Here is a 19,382-nt window from a genome sequence, read left to right on the forward strand (position 1 = left end):
AGTCTTATTATCATAATTGTATGCAGCATGTGTGCGTGTGTGTATTTGATAGTAATCCTCCTGAAGAGTCCCTCCTCACCAACATAGGCTCTCCATAGCAGCCCAGTATGATATTAAATTACTGGTAATAGTCTTTGAATTCAAACACTGGAATGTCCATTAGTCATAATTTGAGATTCTCAAAACATTCGGCCATTTTTCAAACCAAAAATATCAAACACGCGTCTCAATAGAGAATTTAATTGGACTTTTGAACCGTTGATCTGGCAAAATAAGACATCCGATGACATCAACTTAAACTCCAGGAGATTGTGGAATCGATTTTTTCACAATTTTCTGATATTTCATGAATAGATTCATCGATAAAGTAATCAGCAAATTATGAAAATACACCCGCAGCGGTGACAAGGACAAAATGTACAAAGGTCAGAGCATTCAAATTGATTTGTTTCTTGTTATAAATAATATTCCCCCAAAAGAATTTGACTTGACCTAGAGTAATACATAATGTTTAAAATGAGCATTAGCAGAGTACATCTCCACGACCTGCAAAGATATAGAAACAAATCCTTCAGACCGACACATCTTCAACCCTAAATTATCAAGAGCTGTAAAATATAATGAGAGTATTACTAACTTTATTAGATCTCAGTGTGCTACTCAAAGGGAGTTATATTTGACAGTTTAGGCTGCCAGCTGTGACAGTTTACGAATTGGTGAGGTAATGCTAAAATCTCATACTGCCACATGCTTGTTATGTGGCTTCTTGTGATACATTTTTTGGCTCTGGATGCCCAATTCCTGCCACTCTGTGCTCATCACACTGACTCTGTGTGTGTTTTGTGATCGCTATCATCCTCTGTGGTTCTTTTAAGATCAGTGAGCATTGACAGAATCAAATGATCAAAAAGGAGTCGGATGACGTTGGCTTTTACATGATTAGAGACATAGTTTGGATGTTTGGCGGTTTTTGGGTGAAGCAAAGAATTAAGTTAGACTAGCGTCTGTTATTGATGCAGAGAAAGCTCAATTGAAATGTACATCGTATCTTTCTCTATTAGACATCCTGGTGCAGTCTGAGTAACGGGCTCTCCCCAACAGCAGTACGAACATCTGTCAAATATCTGCTGCAGTGCCTGTGAGGCCTTTTCACATCAAGTCAGCTTTAAGAGGTAAGGACTGAAATTCTCACTATTGCTTCAACCTCTCCATCCAATATTCCTGCTTTTTTTGCCCCCTCCTGACTGTTGTTCTGCTAAACCAAACCCAATATATTCCCTCTTCCGTTTCCTCCTCTCCCTGTCTTCCAGAGGCGTAGTCGATATGTTGGACTTCTACACACGTGCGCAGTGAGATAATGAAAATGTTTCTATAAATAGGGACAATAGTGCTGACAGTAGCACTCTCTCAAGTGAGATATCTCAGTGTAATTTTCACTAACACATTCGCACACACACACACACACACACACACTGTAAATACTGGTGCTGAAAATCTCCTCCTATTGCTGTGTGCTTCATCATAGTGATAGTCCTGAAGCAGCGTATAAACACTTGAGTTGCAAAGCAAACACAATTTAGATCTGTGCTATACGAGGCTCAAATATAGGACTAGATCAATGCGCCCTACACATCTTAAACAAACTGCACGCAGCTTGAATCTGCAGCAGACTAAACAGCTTGAATCTACATAATACTGAGCACTGCTCCGTGTTAGACACCACAGCTCCTGTATAACATGCAGGCGCTTTGTTATACTATAAAACACTAAATATATTTGCCACTGACTCACGCAACTCAAACTCATGTTGTACATCTTCACACAACACATATTTCACTACTTCAGACACTCTGCTAAAACTGCAGGGCGACTGTATTCCGCGTAATCACTCAGTCGATATAATCCAACGCAGCATAGTAAAAAGCAACCATAAAATCAAACAGTCTGTACAAGCCTCTAACCTAAACTTTCAGGTGATAAACAGAAGCTGAAGAGAAGACGAACGGGAGGAGAAATAACTGAGACGGATAGAAAAGCTCTATCATTCTCTTTCTCACCTTCCAGCTCATGATGAATGACGTCGGAGAGGTTGGGCTCTTCGCCCCACCAGAAGATCCACAGCTCCTTGGCGTCGGGCTTGATTTTGCGTCGCCATACACACAGCAGGTTGGCCTGCACGCAGCGCATGAAGCTGCGCAGAACCGGGTCGTCCTGGGCCGGGGCCGAGATCACCGGCCCGTACTCCCCGCTGCCACGGAAGCTGTAGCAACGCCATTTAATGCCCGTCAACTCCGCCTGTGGCCGGAGGAAGAGGAGAGAGAGAGAGAGATGATTAAAGCGGTAAACGGTCCATTAAACAACCTTAAAAATATAATACAGCATAAACTAATAAAGTCATTTCACTGTCTTTACTCCAATCATGGTTACGTGTAATGTAAATGTTGAAATAATTAGTTGATTCGTTGATAATAAGCAATCATTTTGACAATCTATTTCTCTCATTTATGCCTCTCCAATGTGCGGCTTTTATCTGTTTCATATAATTGTACATTTAATATCTTTTTTATCTTTTGTACTGTACTTTTGTGACATTTTACAAACCAAACAATTGATTGATCAACCAAGAAAAGAATCAGTATATATTTTCATACTGAAAATAATCTTTAGCTGTGACCATGAATGTCATATATAATTGTAATGAATTATTGTTAATCAAGAACTTCAAGAAGCGTGTTTCACTTCACATCCAGTAGATGGAAAAGAAAAGAAAAACAACCGCTACGCATAAATCCATAAAGTGAAAGCAGCCTTATTAGTGCCGTGTTAACCTTGAAGTACTGCACTTCAGCAAACATAGATTTCTCTCACATGAAAGAGAGCAGCAGACAATACTGATTCAATCAATAGCTGCACTGAGTCGGTCCAATTATGTTATATTTTCCCGGGCTCCCTGTTTACACGGCTATGATCCCCGTGTAAATGTTTCAACATATTTAACATCTCCCTGTTGTGTTGTTATTTAACTGAAACCTTCACTCACTGCTGCTGATGCTGTAAAGATCCGATAAAGTGTGAGGAGAGAAGAGGTGGAGAGTACCGGCGAGACATAAAAAAGGTGGCCTTGAGTGAAATGCAGGGAATGAACTGCTACAGGAGGGAGAGCGTTGTAATATAGTAATAGAAGGGCGTTACAGAGAGTGAGACGTGAGGAGAGGAGAACATGTTGGGGTCAATGACTGGAGCCCGGCCCAACAACTGACATCTTCTCCATTTACTCTCATGGGATGATAGGCGTTTATGTTGACTATTGCAGACTTGGGCATGTAGGCGCTCTGCCGTGACACATTTAGTGATGAGCCAAACTTCTACTTCCATGATTTTACATTTTGTAAATGAGCATAAATATGCAAACAAGCAAACACACACACACACACGCATACACCTACACACCCGTCAGTGCCCCTTGTGATGCTCATGTGTGCTTTGGAAACTCTTTTTCATGTTTGTTTGTGTCCTTGTGTTTGTATTTCTGCATGAATGAGTGGAGAGCACAAAAGGCATTGTTGAACAGGACAGAGATTTGGCAGGCAGGGGGGGGGGGGGGGGGGGGGGGGGGGATCTCTCGGTGCGTCGCGCTGCCCTCCTCTCCTGTGTTCACCCAGCTGTGAGGATCATGTTTGGCATACTGGCTCGGGCGCCAAGACACCCAAGACCAGCTGAGAGAGAGAGACGAAAAAATAAATACTGACCCATTTTTTAACACAGGGACAGGTAAAAAGGAGCAGCTCAAAGATAATTAAAGCCTGCAGTGTCTTTGAGTGGGTGAAGAAAAGTAGGCTCCACAGCTTTGATGCTCGGAGAGAGAGAGAGAGAGAGAGAGAGAGAGAGAGAGAGAGAGAGAGAAACACGAGAAACACGCTCGTGTGTGTTTTCAGTGTTTGTACGCAGGGTCATGTCCGAGTCAAGAATCCAGCCAAAACCATGCTTTTGAGGAAGCCTGTGCGTGTACTGAAAACACACACTACAGCATCTTATAAGTGAGTGTATACACCGAGGTATGCACATGACCCCCAGGAACACCCTCCTGACTGCAGAATGGACCCATAATTACAAGCATGTCCCCCCCCCCCCCCCCCCCCCCCTCCTGTAATGACAGTGTGTGTAATGGGAGATATAAACATTGGCGCTGTGATAAGCCAAGCCCTAAAATTAGCCATGACAAGGTCAAGGATGCTGTTTCTCCCAAAGCAAAAAGAGGAAGACATCTGCTTGCGCTGCCTCGTCACTCCCAGTCAATGTCAAAAGTTCCTCCGCTGTTTGACACAGCTGTCTGCTGCTACTGAATCAGGAGCGGAGACGAAGGCGGCGAGGAGAAGTGAAATGTCAAAAAAATATATTCACAATAAAGGCGTACCAGTTGTTGGTTTTATAGGGCAACACATGCTCTCTGCTGAATTGGTTGTTAAAGATCCCCTCTAGACATGTTTTTAACATAAAAATACACTGCTTGGTTTCATCAGCTCTGGGAGGCTGCACTCGGGCACATTGATGCTTTCAGCTAAATGCTAACATGAATGACAATGCTGCTGCGTAGCAGGTGTAATGTTTACAACGCTTACCAGCCGAGTGTAACACGTTAGCCAGTTAACACTAACTTAGCACAGAGTACAGCTAAGGCTGATGGGAATGTCATTGATCTTGCTGGTCATAAACATCAGGATTTTTGGACAAATTGAAATTTTGACCAGATGATGATTAAGAGATCATCCGTGCAATAATGCCACCAATGTGGAAGAGAAAAAGTCAGGGCATCAACAAAGTCAGTAAGGTGCATCTTCTGGGGACCATAAATCTCGGTACACAATTTTACAGCAATCAAAGTTATTTCAGTCTTGGACCAAAGACTGATCAACCAACCTGCAGACATTACCTTCCTGTTTGTAGCCATGCCGCTAGCAAAATTCATTCAATTACTTTTCCTCTTTCTCCCTCATTGAAATATCCAGAATCTATGAATACCGTACGGAAATATTTTTGTTTGAAAGTGTTTAACTGCTTGACTATTATGTCTCCTGCTTCTTCAATGAAAAGTCAATTCATAGTGTGTGTGTTTGTGCGTGCGTGAGTGTTGGTGTGCGTGCACTGCTGCATCACACGTATGTTACATACCAAATCAATATCAAACTAACTGTAATGTCAGAGATGTAAGGTGAGCACAGAGAAACTGATACCAGCCTTCTCGCATCACACTGCACATACATAATTCTTCACAGTGAAGGTCAAACATTCATATGCAGTTACAATAACCAAAACACATTTTTGAGTGGAGGATGGCTTGAAGGCAAAAACCTGTTCACTTTCTAGTGCAGAAATATGGCCTACAGTACAGGTGTATTATTCCTCCAATAACAAGTCGTATTTCCAGGCGATGTATTGTGCTAAATGGCCACAGGCCGCACTATGTCTTTCAAACACAGGTGCTTTGTATTTGTTGGCCATGTGTAAACCACTAACCTAACACCCTGCTGAACTCCTGGGGAGGATTAGCTGTGGCACAGTTGCAGGAAGAGGAGCAGGGCTACAGTCACATGCTCCCATGCAGATCCAAACACATGCCTGCACACAAACACTGACACTGACACACACACACAGCAGCTGTGATGATGCGCAGACCAGAAGTGCTCAAAGACACTGACATGCATCAGGAGGCAGACAGATCACTGACGTCCAGTTATTTGTCATTGATGACAGCTAAAATCTGCCTACATGCCACCACGTGTATGGAGACTGTGGCGTCGCAGTAATACCAGTGTTAAGAAAACAGCTAAGTCTTACATTTGTATGAATAAATTATCACTTGTAACAAAAACAATCTGTCACGCATGTCGTTATCATCTCTGCAACTTTGGTGACAGTTCCTGTCCCACAAATAAAAAGAAGCTTTAATATTTGTTTTTAGTTCTTTCAATATTATTCATGAAAGACACAGTGTGGGTGAATGTTGCTGAAGTGCCGCTTAGATTATTTAGATGTAATACATTTAGTGTGCACGTGTCTGCCAATCGGACCATAAATTATACCAAGCACTCGGCTTATAAGTGGTGTTTTAGGTAGGAAATGCAGCAATATTGTAATAGCATAGTGGAGAGGGTTAGGCAACTAAAAAAAAAATATTTTTGTGTCACGAGCGGTGGTGATGTGCGTTTGGTGGAACAGTGACTATATGTACGTTGAACAAGCAGACAAAAAGGAGAGCAAATGTGTACCCAAAGCGGCAAATTCCTTACAATCCTTCAAAGCGCCAAAGAGCAAAACAGCGATTATTCTAGGCAGAGGTCTCCGTCTCTTTTAAAAACTACCACTGGGGTAAAAAGGGGAAGAGGTCAAGGAAAAAGAAGCTGGATTTTGTTTCACTGTCAATAAAGCCGGCACTTCTCCGAGCCCCCTTGTACTGTTGGTTAGCTGGTTCAATTTCTGATTGAGTGCAGGACCGAAAACAAGAGCTTTTCCTCCCTTTTGCTAAGACGGACCAAAGCTTTGACCTCACTCTCACCTCTATTATCTTTCTCGTCTCCACTCTCCCTCTCATCTCTCAGCACTCTCTCACTGTCACGGATGCCTATTGAATACACCCAGGAGTATCTCACGCTCTCCCTCTTTACTTTGTGTTATTCCTCTCTTTATGTCCAGTAAACAGAGAAAATATAAACAGCCAACCTGATGTTTCCTGAATATTTCTGTGTTAGCACAGAGGAGGTAGACATGTGTGCTCCATTTGTAGTATTCTATTAAAACCCCTTTTTTTCCTTTCTGGCAGTAGAGCGGATTCTCTATTACTTTAGAAGCTTTTGTATTCTTTGAACATTGATTTCAAATGGCAACCTAAACTTAAAACCAGAGAGTTCAAAATAATTTCCTGTATATAAAGTGAATTTAGCCCCAGCGTGGAAAAAAAACATAATCTGTATCCCAACCAGAGGTCAACCTCAGTGCACCAGACATGTGCTTGTAATCAAGAGGAAATATGGAAGTCGGAAGCTTTAATCTCTGGCATACGTTGCACTGGATAAACCATGTGACTTCAACCGAAAAGAGAATCAAAAAGGTTAGTCATACTGCAGGTCTAAAAGACTGTACGCCGCATATTGTTTAAAGCCCGGGAGCTTTGCAATGCATGAGGAAACCGACGCTACTTAGATAGCAACGAGGAAACGAGAGGAAAACACACTTGACATGCACTTTGCATGAATGCTCCTGCAGACTGAAGATATTTTCTCTCCTGTTCTTTCTCAACAAAAAAGAAAAAAAACAAAAAAAAAAAAAACTTGTGGGACCTTTTGAACGGACCTCTTAAACTTCCCAACATGCAGCTGAATGTATGTTTGTGTTGGACTTTCTCCACACAGACAAGGCTCAGCAGCTGCCCGTGACAGAGACAGGCGTGTAATGACAGCACATCTAAACATGACTCTGTGCTTGTAGAGCGCTTCCTTTCACTTTCACGACAAATTACTTTTTGATTATACTTCCATAAATACGTTAAGCTCACTAAAAGAGAACTCACAAATAATGTTTACAGAAGACGTGAAGAAAAAACTGTATTTAATCTGGTTTATGCAGATATTTGAGCTTTATTAAGGACAATTTCCTTTCAGAACTGTAGCTGATGTGAACATTTTCATCTAAGTGGAGTCTAGTGCTATATCAAAGCTTGACAGAGAGCGTATGAGAGCGTCATCTAAGAGAGATTCCGCTTCTTTAGGAATCTCACACCGGTGTAAGAGCCTCGCTGTATGATAGCCTGACAAAGGAGGCTCTTTAGGCAATTGAGACAGCTTGTATCAGCAGTTTTACCCACTCCGTCACAAGTGAAACACTTATTCTGTCAGAGTGGCATAGCTTTCTCATCAACGTCAAATCAGTTTAGACGCTTGACAAGCTGCCAATATTTGGGGTGGGTTTTTGTGAGAGCTGAGAGAGTCTTCTGATAAGACTCGACGTCTTTATCAGACACATGCAACACCATCTCTCTTTATTTCAACGTCAAAGAACAGGCTGTAATTGATTTATTTCCAACAGACACAGAGAGACTGTGAGAGACCGAATACAACTTATTTGAAGTTTCAGCAGAAACACTTTTGTTTATAGTGACAATCTTTAAAATATTCATAAAATCAAATATCAGTCTTTGATACTATTTATGGTCTGCATTTGTAAACAATGTATTAGCATTCTGCATTTGCCTTAAAAGTGTTTTTTTATTGTTAGTGGCGGTTAAAGCTTATATTGTGAAGCAGTCACAGGAAATGAAATGGGTTCGTGCTGTAATTTCTTTTTTTCTGTTGTGTAGAAAATGCTTACAGCGTGATGGAAAAGACAAGATATTGACTGAGCAAAAGGAGTTTGTTTGGCTGCACTGTAAACAGATACCACAGATTGCTCCTCTGTTGTATTCCTGATGAAGTAGCTGCTCAAAGAGCTTTCTGTAGTACTAAACCACACCTGTTGTTCCCACTAGACTCCTCCAACCAGGACTGAAATATTAAGGATTTTAACAACTTTTCTTGAACGCATCAGAGCTGGCAGGGTTAATGAAAAATCAAAGTGGGCAAAGCACCTCTGAACAAAGACAATGAAGGTGGCTGTGCTGCTAAGTCAGCAGCGAGAAGTCACCAGTTAGAAGAGCCAGTGGCAGAAATCAGAACAGGCAACGACTCCCCCTTCATCAATTAACCCGCTGAAATCAAATTAACCCACAAGGAGTCGTGCTCCCCTCTGGCATTTTCCACCACAAATGAAGAGCGATGCACATTACTGCACTTGTCTGGGAGCGAGAGCAAACCGAAGCACCAAACAGGTGTAGGAAAGAAGGCCTCTGGGGCTGCAGGCACTAAACAGATGCTTTTCCTCTGCCTTCTGCGCGCCACCTTTTCAAGTCCCTACAAAACAAGGGACCGTCATTTGATCTGTGTTCTTCTGCCGTATAGCATCCAGCCCTGGGAGGTGAGCGAAGCCTAGCGACCTAATTAGAGCAGCGCGAGTCCCCAGGGCTGAGTGACGGATAGACCTGCCAATCACGCTGCAGAAAGCCTCCGTCAAAGCCATGACTTCTCACCTGACACAAAGAGAGGCGGGAGGCGACAGCGACGGAAGACCAATAAAGGACAGCGAGACATTGTGTACAGTGCACTGCAGCATCCGAAAGCGCTGACAAGATCCCCAGCCAAATAAAACAACACAAAGCTGCAGCGTCAGGCTGCTTTTTAAAGCGTTTTGGGACGGGCTAAAGCAGTGGCCCTGCTTAGCCTAAATTATTAACATGCAGATAAATAAACCAGCCTCTGCTTTACTCGTGTCTCTGGTGTAACTTAATCAACCGTGACAAGCCACGGGGAGCTAGAAATGAGTGAAAGACACAAAGACGGAAAAACTGAGAATCACGAAGAAGGGAAAACACAAGACCGAGAAAAAAAAAAGTAAAAACAGTTGCTAGGCAACATACAACATCTATAGGAATTCATCAAGGTATTCAATTTTAGAGATTTTTGGCTCCAGGGTTACAGTGGAAATATAATATTTCAAGCACTTCTGTGGTTTACTTTACTCTAAAAATCACAAAGGGAGCGCACTGAACTACTCAGGATGTTGCCTCTCCTGAGCACAACTACACCTCCGTTTGTTCCCCGACAGCTGGAATTTATAAGCCCAAATTTGGCTGAAGATATCGTCGAGCACGTCATACATGCGTCAGGAAAGTCCTGGGATTACCAGAAGCAAAGATATGACCATTGCCGTACAGGATTACTCACAGAGTTCCTTTAGTGAGAGAATGAGAGAACTCAATGCAGTAATTGCACAATTAGCATGGGGGCTTCTGAAATGCCTACAAGTAGTTAATAGTCTGATTGTTCCTGAAATTGGGCAAATGGAGCAGAAGCGGTATGAAAAAATATCTAATTTGGCTTGTAATTTCGTGCATTGATTTTTTCCACAGGGATGCCGTTTCAGATCAAATGACAGCCCTGCATACATCAGCATGACTTCTCCTGGTGTCATTACACACCAGATAAACAAAATATAAAGGAGACAAACTGGAAAGCAGTGTCTGCCTGTGTGTGTGTGGACGTCGGCAAGCCATTACCTTCAGCGTAGGTCACACCTGAACAGGTTCCAACCTGCAACTCACCTAGCTGCTGTCTGTAATCCGTTTGCTTACTATGTGGGAGGGGAAGCCAATCACAGCTTTAACACTAAAAGTCCACTGCCCCTTCTGCTAACGTGTTCAGCACATACAGTACATTATGTAATGCAACTCAAGTCCTCCTCTGCTGTCTATTCACTCTTTACAACAGATGCAACGCTACCATGGCATGTTCATATCTCTGCCACCACCACCACCACCACCATTGCCTAAAACACTTAGCCATGCGGCTCCATGCTCACTCAGTCATGCCTGCTAAATACTCTCCATCAAACCCGTTGTGTCTCACTTCTATACTGCAAAGTCCATTTATTCTACGAGGCGAGCCAGGGCTGAAATTGAGCTGTACAAATTTTCATTAGCATCTGAAAAATCATGGGTGTCTACCTAATTCAAGATGAGAGAGAGAGCCGTTTGGCAGGACAGGGCGAATCAATGCGCCACAAACGGCTGTGAATCAACAGTCTACACATAATGTGTTTGTTCTCATCAAGTACCGGTCTGATTGGTCGCAGATAATCTCTCAATGGAACATGAACACATGATAATTAGAATTTACAACAGCACAGCAGCCAACATTAATGTTTTCTCTCTCCCTTGTTTTTTGCAGCTCTAAAAAGACCCCCTTTAACCAAAGTGTGCTTTAACTGCAATTGAATCCCAGCCAACCATGTTATTGGCAAAGCTGTCTGGCTTGCAGAAAATATTTGCCCAGCTACAAGCAGGTCAGTATCTACCTTTAAAGAAATTCTCTTTGTCAAGGTGTCTGCAGTCAGGTGAAGAGATTGCATACAGACCATGTGATGGCACAGAGAGCAGCAGCAGCAGCAGCGAACACAAGCTTTATCCGTTTCTGGAATTTATTTAGCAATCAGACAACAGGCATCAAGGTCATATCAGAGGCAGCGTCGCTGCAGCAGCATCCGAAATGTAACAGTTTGAAGAAAGGTGCTGTTAATCCATTGGGCGGAAAGACCAGCAATTAGGAGATGAAATGTGTCTCGCTGCAGAACAACTATATTCAGCAGTGGTGAAACATATTTACTAAAGTATTTAAGAACAATTCTGATGTACTAAACAATATTTATTCAATTTTTTATGCTGCTTTAATACCTTAATAGGAACATATTGCTACTAATATAGTAGTAGTAGTAATACAGTCCAGATAATCGGGTTTAATGAGTTCATTCATTCTCCTGAGTCAAGTGTAATTTGTTTTTTTATTGAAAGAGCAGCGATCTCTCTCATTGACTTCTCGGAAATTCTTGAAACCGGTTCTACAGGAAACTGCTTTAAATGACTCTCAATAGATAATAAATGTTTGCTATTAAGATGGCTTTTCTTTGCAGCACAAAACATATAAATGGTCATCACCCTTTACCTTGACCTGCTACAGCAATGGACTGCAGCTCACAAGTTAATGCACAGGTATCATTATATGAAGGGACGATTCTGAATAATGAGTGCTTTTATTTTTTTATATCAAAGTACATTTTGGTGATAATACTTATTCACGTTTTTTTGGGTGGAGGACTTTAACTTGTGATGAAGTATCTGTATCATGTGGTGTTGTTACTTTTACTTGTTTTAAGGATCTACTTCTTCCACCACAGAGATTCAGCATTTACAAACACAATAGCAGCAACACTGTGACAAGGATGTGTTTAAAATCTGTGTCTCTAGCAGCCCATCGGTCCATATGCCGGCTAAATAGCTGACTTTCCAGCAATCCCAAGCACTTGGTGGCACCGGCTACCGACCATTCCTACCAATCCTCCTTTCCCACTCAGCCTTCTGTCGCCCTGCACACATGCAGGAGCACCAGCGGGCGCTAAGAATAGATCACAGCTGGCACTGCAGGGCTTACATATTTTACACTCAAGCCACCGTGCTCCAAAATACTCCTGCCCATCCCGTCCCATTTCCAGCTCCGGGACCAGCGGTGGTTCCCTCCCTCCCTGTCCTGCCTTTGAACCATTCTTCACCTCTGCGGCGGAGCCCTGACAAGCCCTACTGCTCAGATAAGACCCATGACTACACACTCTGGAAGAACTGAATAAGAAAAGAGATGTGTAGTAAAAACAGAGACACAAGTGAGCAATCCTTGTTCGCAAATCATTCTGTTATGGCAGCAAACTATTTGAGGAGCCCGTGTGTCTGTGTCTGAAATACAGAATGCCATGTTCACACAGGTGGGCCACTGCCGGGTTGAGTCCTGTTGCGATGACAAGAGATTCCCACAGCAGCGACAGGGGAAGATTAGTGGGCGGCGCCACAAACGGTCTCAAGGTGAAGCCAGTGCGAGCTGTCAAAACTGCAAGCAAGCGGAGCCAAAAGCACTGGTTGGGCGTAGGGGGTGGACCGCTGAGTGAGAAGCAACCAGATGGAGCCGCTCCACAGGGCACGCAGCAGAAGATAGGGGGGTGATGCTTTGGAAACCTGGACCGATCCTCTCCTTGTGTAAGAGGACGCTGGCATGTGCTTAGATATCTCAATATGAACTGCACAGACGGCTGCTTCTTTACAAATACTCCATGGAGGAATATACATTCACCTTTTTATTGTGTGAACAGATTGTAACGAAACTTAAGAAGTGAAACCTTCCCTGACTTCTGCTGATGCCGACGCTTATGCGCTCTACTTTCTTCAGTTGCCCTACAGCGCCAACAGTGTGTCTTGAGTGGATAATGTCAGCTAATTCATCCACCCATCCGGGGCTGATCCGGCTGCTAACATTACAAAACAACCAATGCCAGATCTGTGTAGCGTAGCTAAGCTAGCTGGCTAGCAGCAATCTACCTCATATCATAGAGCCTGTAGTCCAAATAAAATATAGGAAGATTACAGATATGTATGTCACGTCGCTGTTTTGTGGCATCTTAGCCTTTATTATTATTTAAATAATAGAAAATTCCCCCAAAAAGGTTTTTAGTTTTTTTTATGACAATTTTTTGACAATAACAAAAATATAGAATATCGTCTGCCTTATCTTTTCAATATGAATGATGCTAATTGCAGACCATTTGTATTGAAAAAAAAATCCCAATACAACTGCTTGTGTTTAGTAGCCTGACAGATAGTAGATACAAAAACATCTAATCATGATATTTGGGGCGAATACACAATAACATATAAGAATACTTCAAAATGGTCTATTAAAAGTGTTCTATTATAGTATTTTGACATTTCACAGTTAAAGAATAAACTCTACTGGGAAAAAGAAACGTCATGGCAACAAGGTTTCTAAATTACCGTGTGTCACATTTCTGTTTTGCAGAGTCTTGGTACTCATCAACATTTGCCCTGATATCGATATATCAGCAATATAGCCAATATATCAGCAATAATTACATGTAACTTACCATTGATTTAGCGGGCAGGGTCTCTCTTAAAATTAATTTGAGAACTTTGGCTTCTTTTGTAGTGATTTCATCAAAGTAAGATGTTAAAAACAACATTGTTTTGGTATCCATACCAACACAATACCCAGCCCTGTATAATCTCCAACTTGATTTGATTCTATGGCCGAGCAAATGATGACCCACACTTCATCCGACCACCGCCTCTTTCTCATCCCTAAGCATCCCTGCAATGCCCACCACCATTAATAACGAGGATATGCAAACAGCCTATATTACAAAGGCACCGTCCCTGATTACCTGCCTCTTCTTACAAGGCACGGCCACTCACCTGCCATAAATCAAGACACTGCCGTTATTGCTATTCTCCCTGCCTCATCTCTAAGCACTCTATTTCCATAACAGACAGTAGCGACATTATTATACATGCAAGATCTCTATTGGAATACAGTTTGGCTAATGAGCACCTCTTAGTTGATCACATTGAGGACACTTAATTACCAGCGTTGAGGGGACTGAGCATATCCTTTGATTAAGGGTGCTGCATTCTACCTATGTTTGTACAAGGACTGCCTCCTTGGGATATAGGATGCATCCCAAATAAAGGAGATGAAACACGCAAGTGTCTGTGGAAGATTTAGTGTGTGCATGTGTGTTGCATTTGTGATACATATGTTTGTGGGTGCATGTGGGTGTTTATTTTTTTCCGTGTTGGTGAATGTATCTATGTGTGTGTGTGTGTGTGTACTCGTCTGTGTGTGCATAATGTGATGGGTGTTTGAAGTTTGTCTCCCGAGTCTGGATGGTTTACAGTGTTTACACACACAGACACACACTGAGGCTTCCTGCGTCGTGAGGCTCTAGACTGTCTCCTTGCATTTCATATGCAGGCTGGGGCTCTGGCTGGTGTCGGCATCATAAGAACTGGCCCAGTCCACAGAAAGATGACTGTTTTCTCTCTCTCTCTCTCTCTCTCTCTCTCTCTCTCTCTCTCTCTCTCTCTCTCTCTCTCTCTCTCTCTCTCTCTCTCTCTCTCTCTCTCTCTCTCTCTCACCGTTTCTCTCACAAATAGGCTGAGGCTAGCAGTCAGGAAATGCACATCAGTCATAATACTTTCCTAAAATGAAAACAGATTCGGCTGCAGTCTCACTCACTCCTTTGCCTGAAAACATTCCTCCGTTTCTCCTCCCGTCCTCCACCCTTCCCTCCTCCGTTCGCCACTTCAACTTAGCACACCAGGATCTTTTCTCCCACTTACAAGGGTCCCGTTTGCTTTCTGTCACAGACGGATGATCACCAGCAACACAAGACAGTTGTTTTGTGGGTTGCGTGATGGCAGCGATCTCAAGTATGTGACACCGGTCTCACAGAGCGCATGACAGTAATCTGTTGTGCCGCCATAAAGTCCCACAGTATGGGCACTTATGTTTTCTAAAAGGTACTTTTTATTGATGCGGGTTGAAATAACAGCCGGTAAATGTGTGTGGGGGACGAGGTTAGTGCATGTTGGAATGCTGTTTAACATGCTGTCAGACCAGAGCGGTCACCGGCTAGCCATGAGGCCTTTATGTAAGAAGATAGACAGCCTGACCTGGAGGAAAAGGTTGCGAAGTATCTCACATTAGAAGTCGTATTCTTGGCATTTGTGGAACTCTAAATGTCCAAGTTATGCTTGCAACTGATGAATATTAGCGTTATCTCTTTTTGTTTTACCTATTAATTCCTTTTCTTTTTATAAAATGTCAAAGATGTCAAAGATGACATCCTCAAATCGCTGAAACAAAACCGCAAAAGATTTTCCATTTTCAATGATTACAGAGAAAAGCATGAAATGTTTTGCATTTTTCCTTGACTAAAAAGCTCCAATTGTTAATAGATTATCAAAATTGTTGTCGGCCAATTTTCTGTTGAATAACTAATCAATCAATCAACTAATTGTTTGCGCTCTAAACCAAGTAGGAACCAATGCATGCAGAAAATCCTAACTGAGCAATTGTTCATATAAAACACATATTTTTCAAAGTCGTCTTTCGCTGGATCAATACTCACACCTGATTCCAGTGATAGAAACAGCACTTTAGCCTCCACTTCTTAACCTCTTCATGCACAAATGTCTCATTTTCAACATCAGGATGCAATCTGCATCCCTCTGTCTGTCTCCCCTCTCTCTTTGTCTCAGTCATATCCTCTAACCAGGACACTCGGCATGTCATTAGTGTTTTGTTCCGTCTTGGACTTCCCTGTAGGAGCCCCGCCAGTGAGCAACCGCTGTGGCACTAGCCAGTCATAAATATTCTCAACAAGCCAGCTGATGGATGGTCTCTTTCTCCCTCAGTTTGAAAGGGATGTTCACGGGGACCAGCACGACGGCCAACAACGCCACGGCGAGCGAACGAAAGCGTGTTCCGCGAGGGAATAACCTCGAACTGAGACGTTTTCAACTGTAACATGTCAGACTGGGGGGGAATTTAAGACGTCTGACACTGGAGCGCCGTTACATTTACTTCAACACTTACTTCAACACCAGGAAGATGTGCCAGTGAGTTGTTTGAAAGAGATTTCTGCAAGCAGTGTGATAACTGCAAAGTTTCTTTCTCTTCCCTTATGCACCAAAACATCTGAATCCATACCATGAGACATGTGTTTTTCTGTAGCTTTGGTGTAACCTGTGTAGTGCAACAGGGGTCGGCCGCTGGAGCTGGTGGACAACCTGCACGATCACCTAAAAAAGCCCTCAGGACCCCTATGTTGTTGTGGTTCTCAGCAGCCTGTGCCTGTCTACCGCATGCCTTTCCACTCGGCTGCCTGTTGTAGTAGGACAGTTAACTCGCTGATTGCAGGATGAAAACTGTGAAAACACACTGTTCAATCTCCTCCGCCCTCAAAAACCAGTGACTACCGCGAAAATTATGCTGCCTGTGGAGTCGAAAAAAAAAACACCTTTTTATTCATTTAAACGGAGTGTGAAAGTGTTGTTTCCGCTGTGTGCGTGATACATGCCGCTGTCTGTCAAAATCTTATTAACCTTCCTTTTCTCCGGGAGACGTTATTATTGCATCGGTTTGGATCTGAAAATGTTGCTTTTGTGTTGCTACTCAGTTCACATTCACACAAAATGATCCCTAATCTTCCCATTAAAGCCTGGTGAGATAATTGTGTAGATCAGCACATTAAACTATTATTCACTGAAGATCAGAAAACCCTCTTCTTCTTTTTTTTTTAAATTCTCTGGCTTTAGACATATTGAAGAGAGGTACCAGCCCCTATTCTTTCCAAGTAAGTTGCTTGGCAATGCAACAGAGTTCCAGCTAAATTGACAGTGAAATGATTATTTAAAAGGGGAGTGAGGATGAGGGCCAGAGCACACTGTGCTCTATAGATGGAGAGAAATGAGTGTTAACTCTATTGTTTATCTGCTAAGCCCATGCCAAATACAAGTGGTCCGTTTGTTTTGGTAGCATTTCAACATTGCATTTCAGGCGCTATGAGATATCTTTTGAATCATGATAATAGTGTTATTGTTTTTAACCGGAGGCGTCTCATTCTAAACAGGCTTCAGAGGTAAGACGTGGTGCATTTCCTCGGACCATTAACCCGTGTTAATGATTACCTCATAACAACACCAGCTATTGGTTCGCCTTTGCACAGCAGACGCACACTTACGCGTGCCTCCCGCGGTACTGCGACTTGTCAATCACAACTGGCTCGCGTGTCTGTGACAAGCATGCTTTATGGGTGTACCGTACCAGAGAGAAGATGTTGGAGTGGCAGTCCTCAAGGCTTGCCCCGTTAGCCACCCAATTCGCTGTTGTAGTCATAATCGTCCGCCGGTGGGGTCGTCAGCGCTGGGCATGTCGAAATCCAACATCGGTATATAAACACCGAGCAGGGCTGACAAATCGGTTTCCGTGCGAGTCCGCCAAAACAAGCAGGCGTATAACCTCACAAGAGGTCCAGATAATAGACTCGGGATGTTCGGGCAGAGGAATGGGCGTATTCAAAAAGAGAAGTGCAGAACGCATCCACCAAAGCCCCCAGCGGATATAATGTTGCAATGTAAATCCAAGCGTGTGCGGGGATCAAAACATTGTTACAAACCAGGTCAGGCGATTCCAAACGTGATCATTGTCAAAGGCGGGGGAGCACAGCAATGTATCCATCTCAATCCACGCACCGAGGAAGATCAGCCTGTTTCCATGTCAGTCTTTCCGCTGATAGTTTCAGCATTAAATGAGCATAATCCATGAGGAAACGACTCCTTTTCCTCCGCACCCCCCCACCCCAAAGAAAAAATGCGAAATTAGGAGTCAAAACTTCTTTAGAAATAATATCACACGTTCAGCAGCTGTGCACGAACCGATCCGGCGAACTTAAAAGCCGAGACGTTACATGCAGGATATCTGATTCCTGTCTTGCTCCGCAAGCTGATGCACCACTTGTGATAGTTTTCGAGAATTGCATGAGCTATTTATAGCCTTCTTTCTTACCACAACCGTTCCTCTCACAATGTAACCCAGTCCGCCTCGCGCAAACAGGCGCTGTGAGCTGGAATGTTTGAATCCCTCTGTTGCTCTTCAATTAAAACGGACCGCAGACGAGGTGGTCGCTGGAGGAAAAGAGAAAAGAAAAAGAAAAAGCCCCCGGTGCTCCTCCGTGGCAGGGCGGACAAAGTCGAGCGAGCTCCCAGTAACCTCGAATCATGAGTCAAAGCGTTCAGACAAGAAAAAAACTATTCTTACACTCCACCGCCAGGAAAACGACAAGCAGGCTTCTGTAGACACGAGCTTTGAAAAAAAATCCTTCCTTCCTTTCAGTTTTATATCATTACGAAACGTCCTCTCGCGCCCACAGCAGCCTCAATCTTGCACACACACACACACACACACACACACACACAAAAAAAAAAATCTTTTGTTTTTTTTAAATGCACAGTTCAAGCAAAAGTGACAGTCCTTGTCTGGCGCCGATCATTGACATGAAGAATATGTTGCACGCTGCAGATCTCTTTATAAACCACCGCGACATTTAAAAGCGAATCCTCCCTCCTTGCTCGAAAAATGATGTGATGATGATTGAATTAAATCCTCCGACGTGTGCACGGTTTCCCTCAGCGGCGACTCCTTTGCGCCGTGGTTTATCTCTCGGAGCGTGTTGTTATATTGGTAGATAAGTGTGCGTGTAACCCGAGTGTGTCATCCTCCTCGGTGTCTGTTTGCTTTGCGCGAAGCGCCGCTGTAGCAGTTTTTCGCGCACGATTGTCCAGCCCACCGAGCATTGTAATGTAATGGCGGTCGGAAGCGTACTACAGAGACTCGCCTTCCCATTTGGCCAAGTTTGTGCTCACGTGATCAAAGTCTGGGATTACAGTACTGTTCAGTATCTTTGATATGAGACTGGATATCTGCCTGTCGCGCGCGCTGACAGTCAGCACCTCCTTTTTTTTTATTGAGACACGCTTTGTTGTTAGACGAACCTTTGCTGTTTCTGTTCGTCTGTCTGTTAAAGGAGATTATTTTTATGTGATGGGTTTTTTTTCATCGCTGTATGGTGTCTCTTTGTGATGCATTGGTTACATAATGTAACTGTGTTCACAGAGGATGTGACAGAATAGAGGTCATAATGACTCTTTCATGAGAGGCTTCTATGCAGGTTAGTCTCACCAAATTCTCCTTTATTAAGCTTTTTGAGGAAAAATCACAGATAATGAATCCATACGAATACTATTTTAAATAAAGCATTGATTATCCTGCGCGTTATCCAAACTATCCATGAATCCAGGTTGTATTCATATCCATAGATTTTAGAAATATTGCGGTCATGAT

General features: G+C 43.0%; 1 protein-coding gene across 2 annotated transcripts in view; it reads right to left on the minus strand.

Moving 5' to 3' along the window:
• Positions 1-18,778, minus strand: part of LOC142945182 (mediator of RNA polymerase II transcription subunit 13-like) — a 69,165-nt gene extending 50,387 nt beyond the window's left edge. For both annotated transcript variants that reach the window (XM_076086614.1, XM_076086606.1), the window contains exons 1-2: positions 17,307-18,778; positions 2,058-2,295 (exon numbers count right to left, since the gene is read on the minus strand). In XM_076086614.1, coding sequence (XP_075942729.1) covers positions 2,058-2,295; positions 17,307-17,378 — 310 coding nt within the window. In that variant the 5' untranslated portion in view covers positions 17,379-18,778. The remainder of the gene's footprint in view (positions 1-2,057; positions 2,296-17,306) is intronic.
• Positions 18,779-19,382: the final 604 nt, after the last annotated feature.

Source organism: Anarhichas minor, unplaced genomic scaffold (assembly GCF_050575085.1).
Source record: "Anarhichas minor isolate MPS153535 unplaced genomic scaffold, ASM5057508v1 ptg000002l, whole genome shotgun sequence".
In the NCBI taxonomy this organism is placed as follows: Eukaryota; Metazoa; Chordata; class Actinopteri; order Perciformes; family Anarhichadidae; genus Anarhichas; species Anarhichas minor.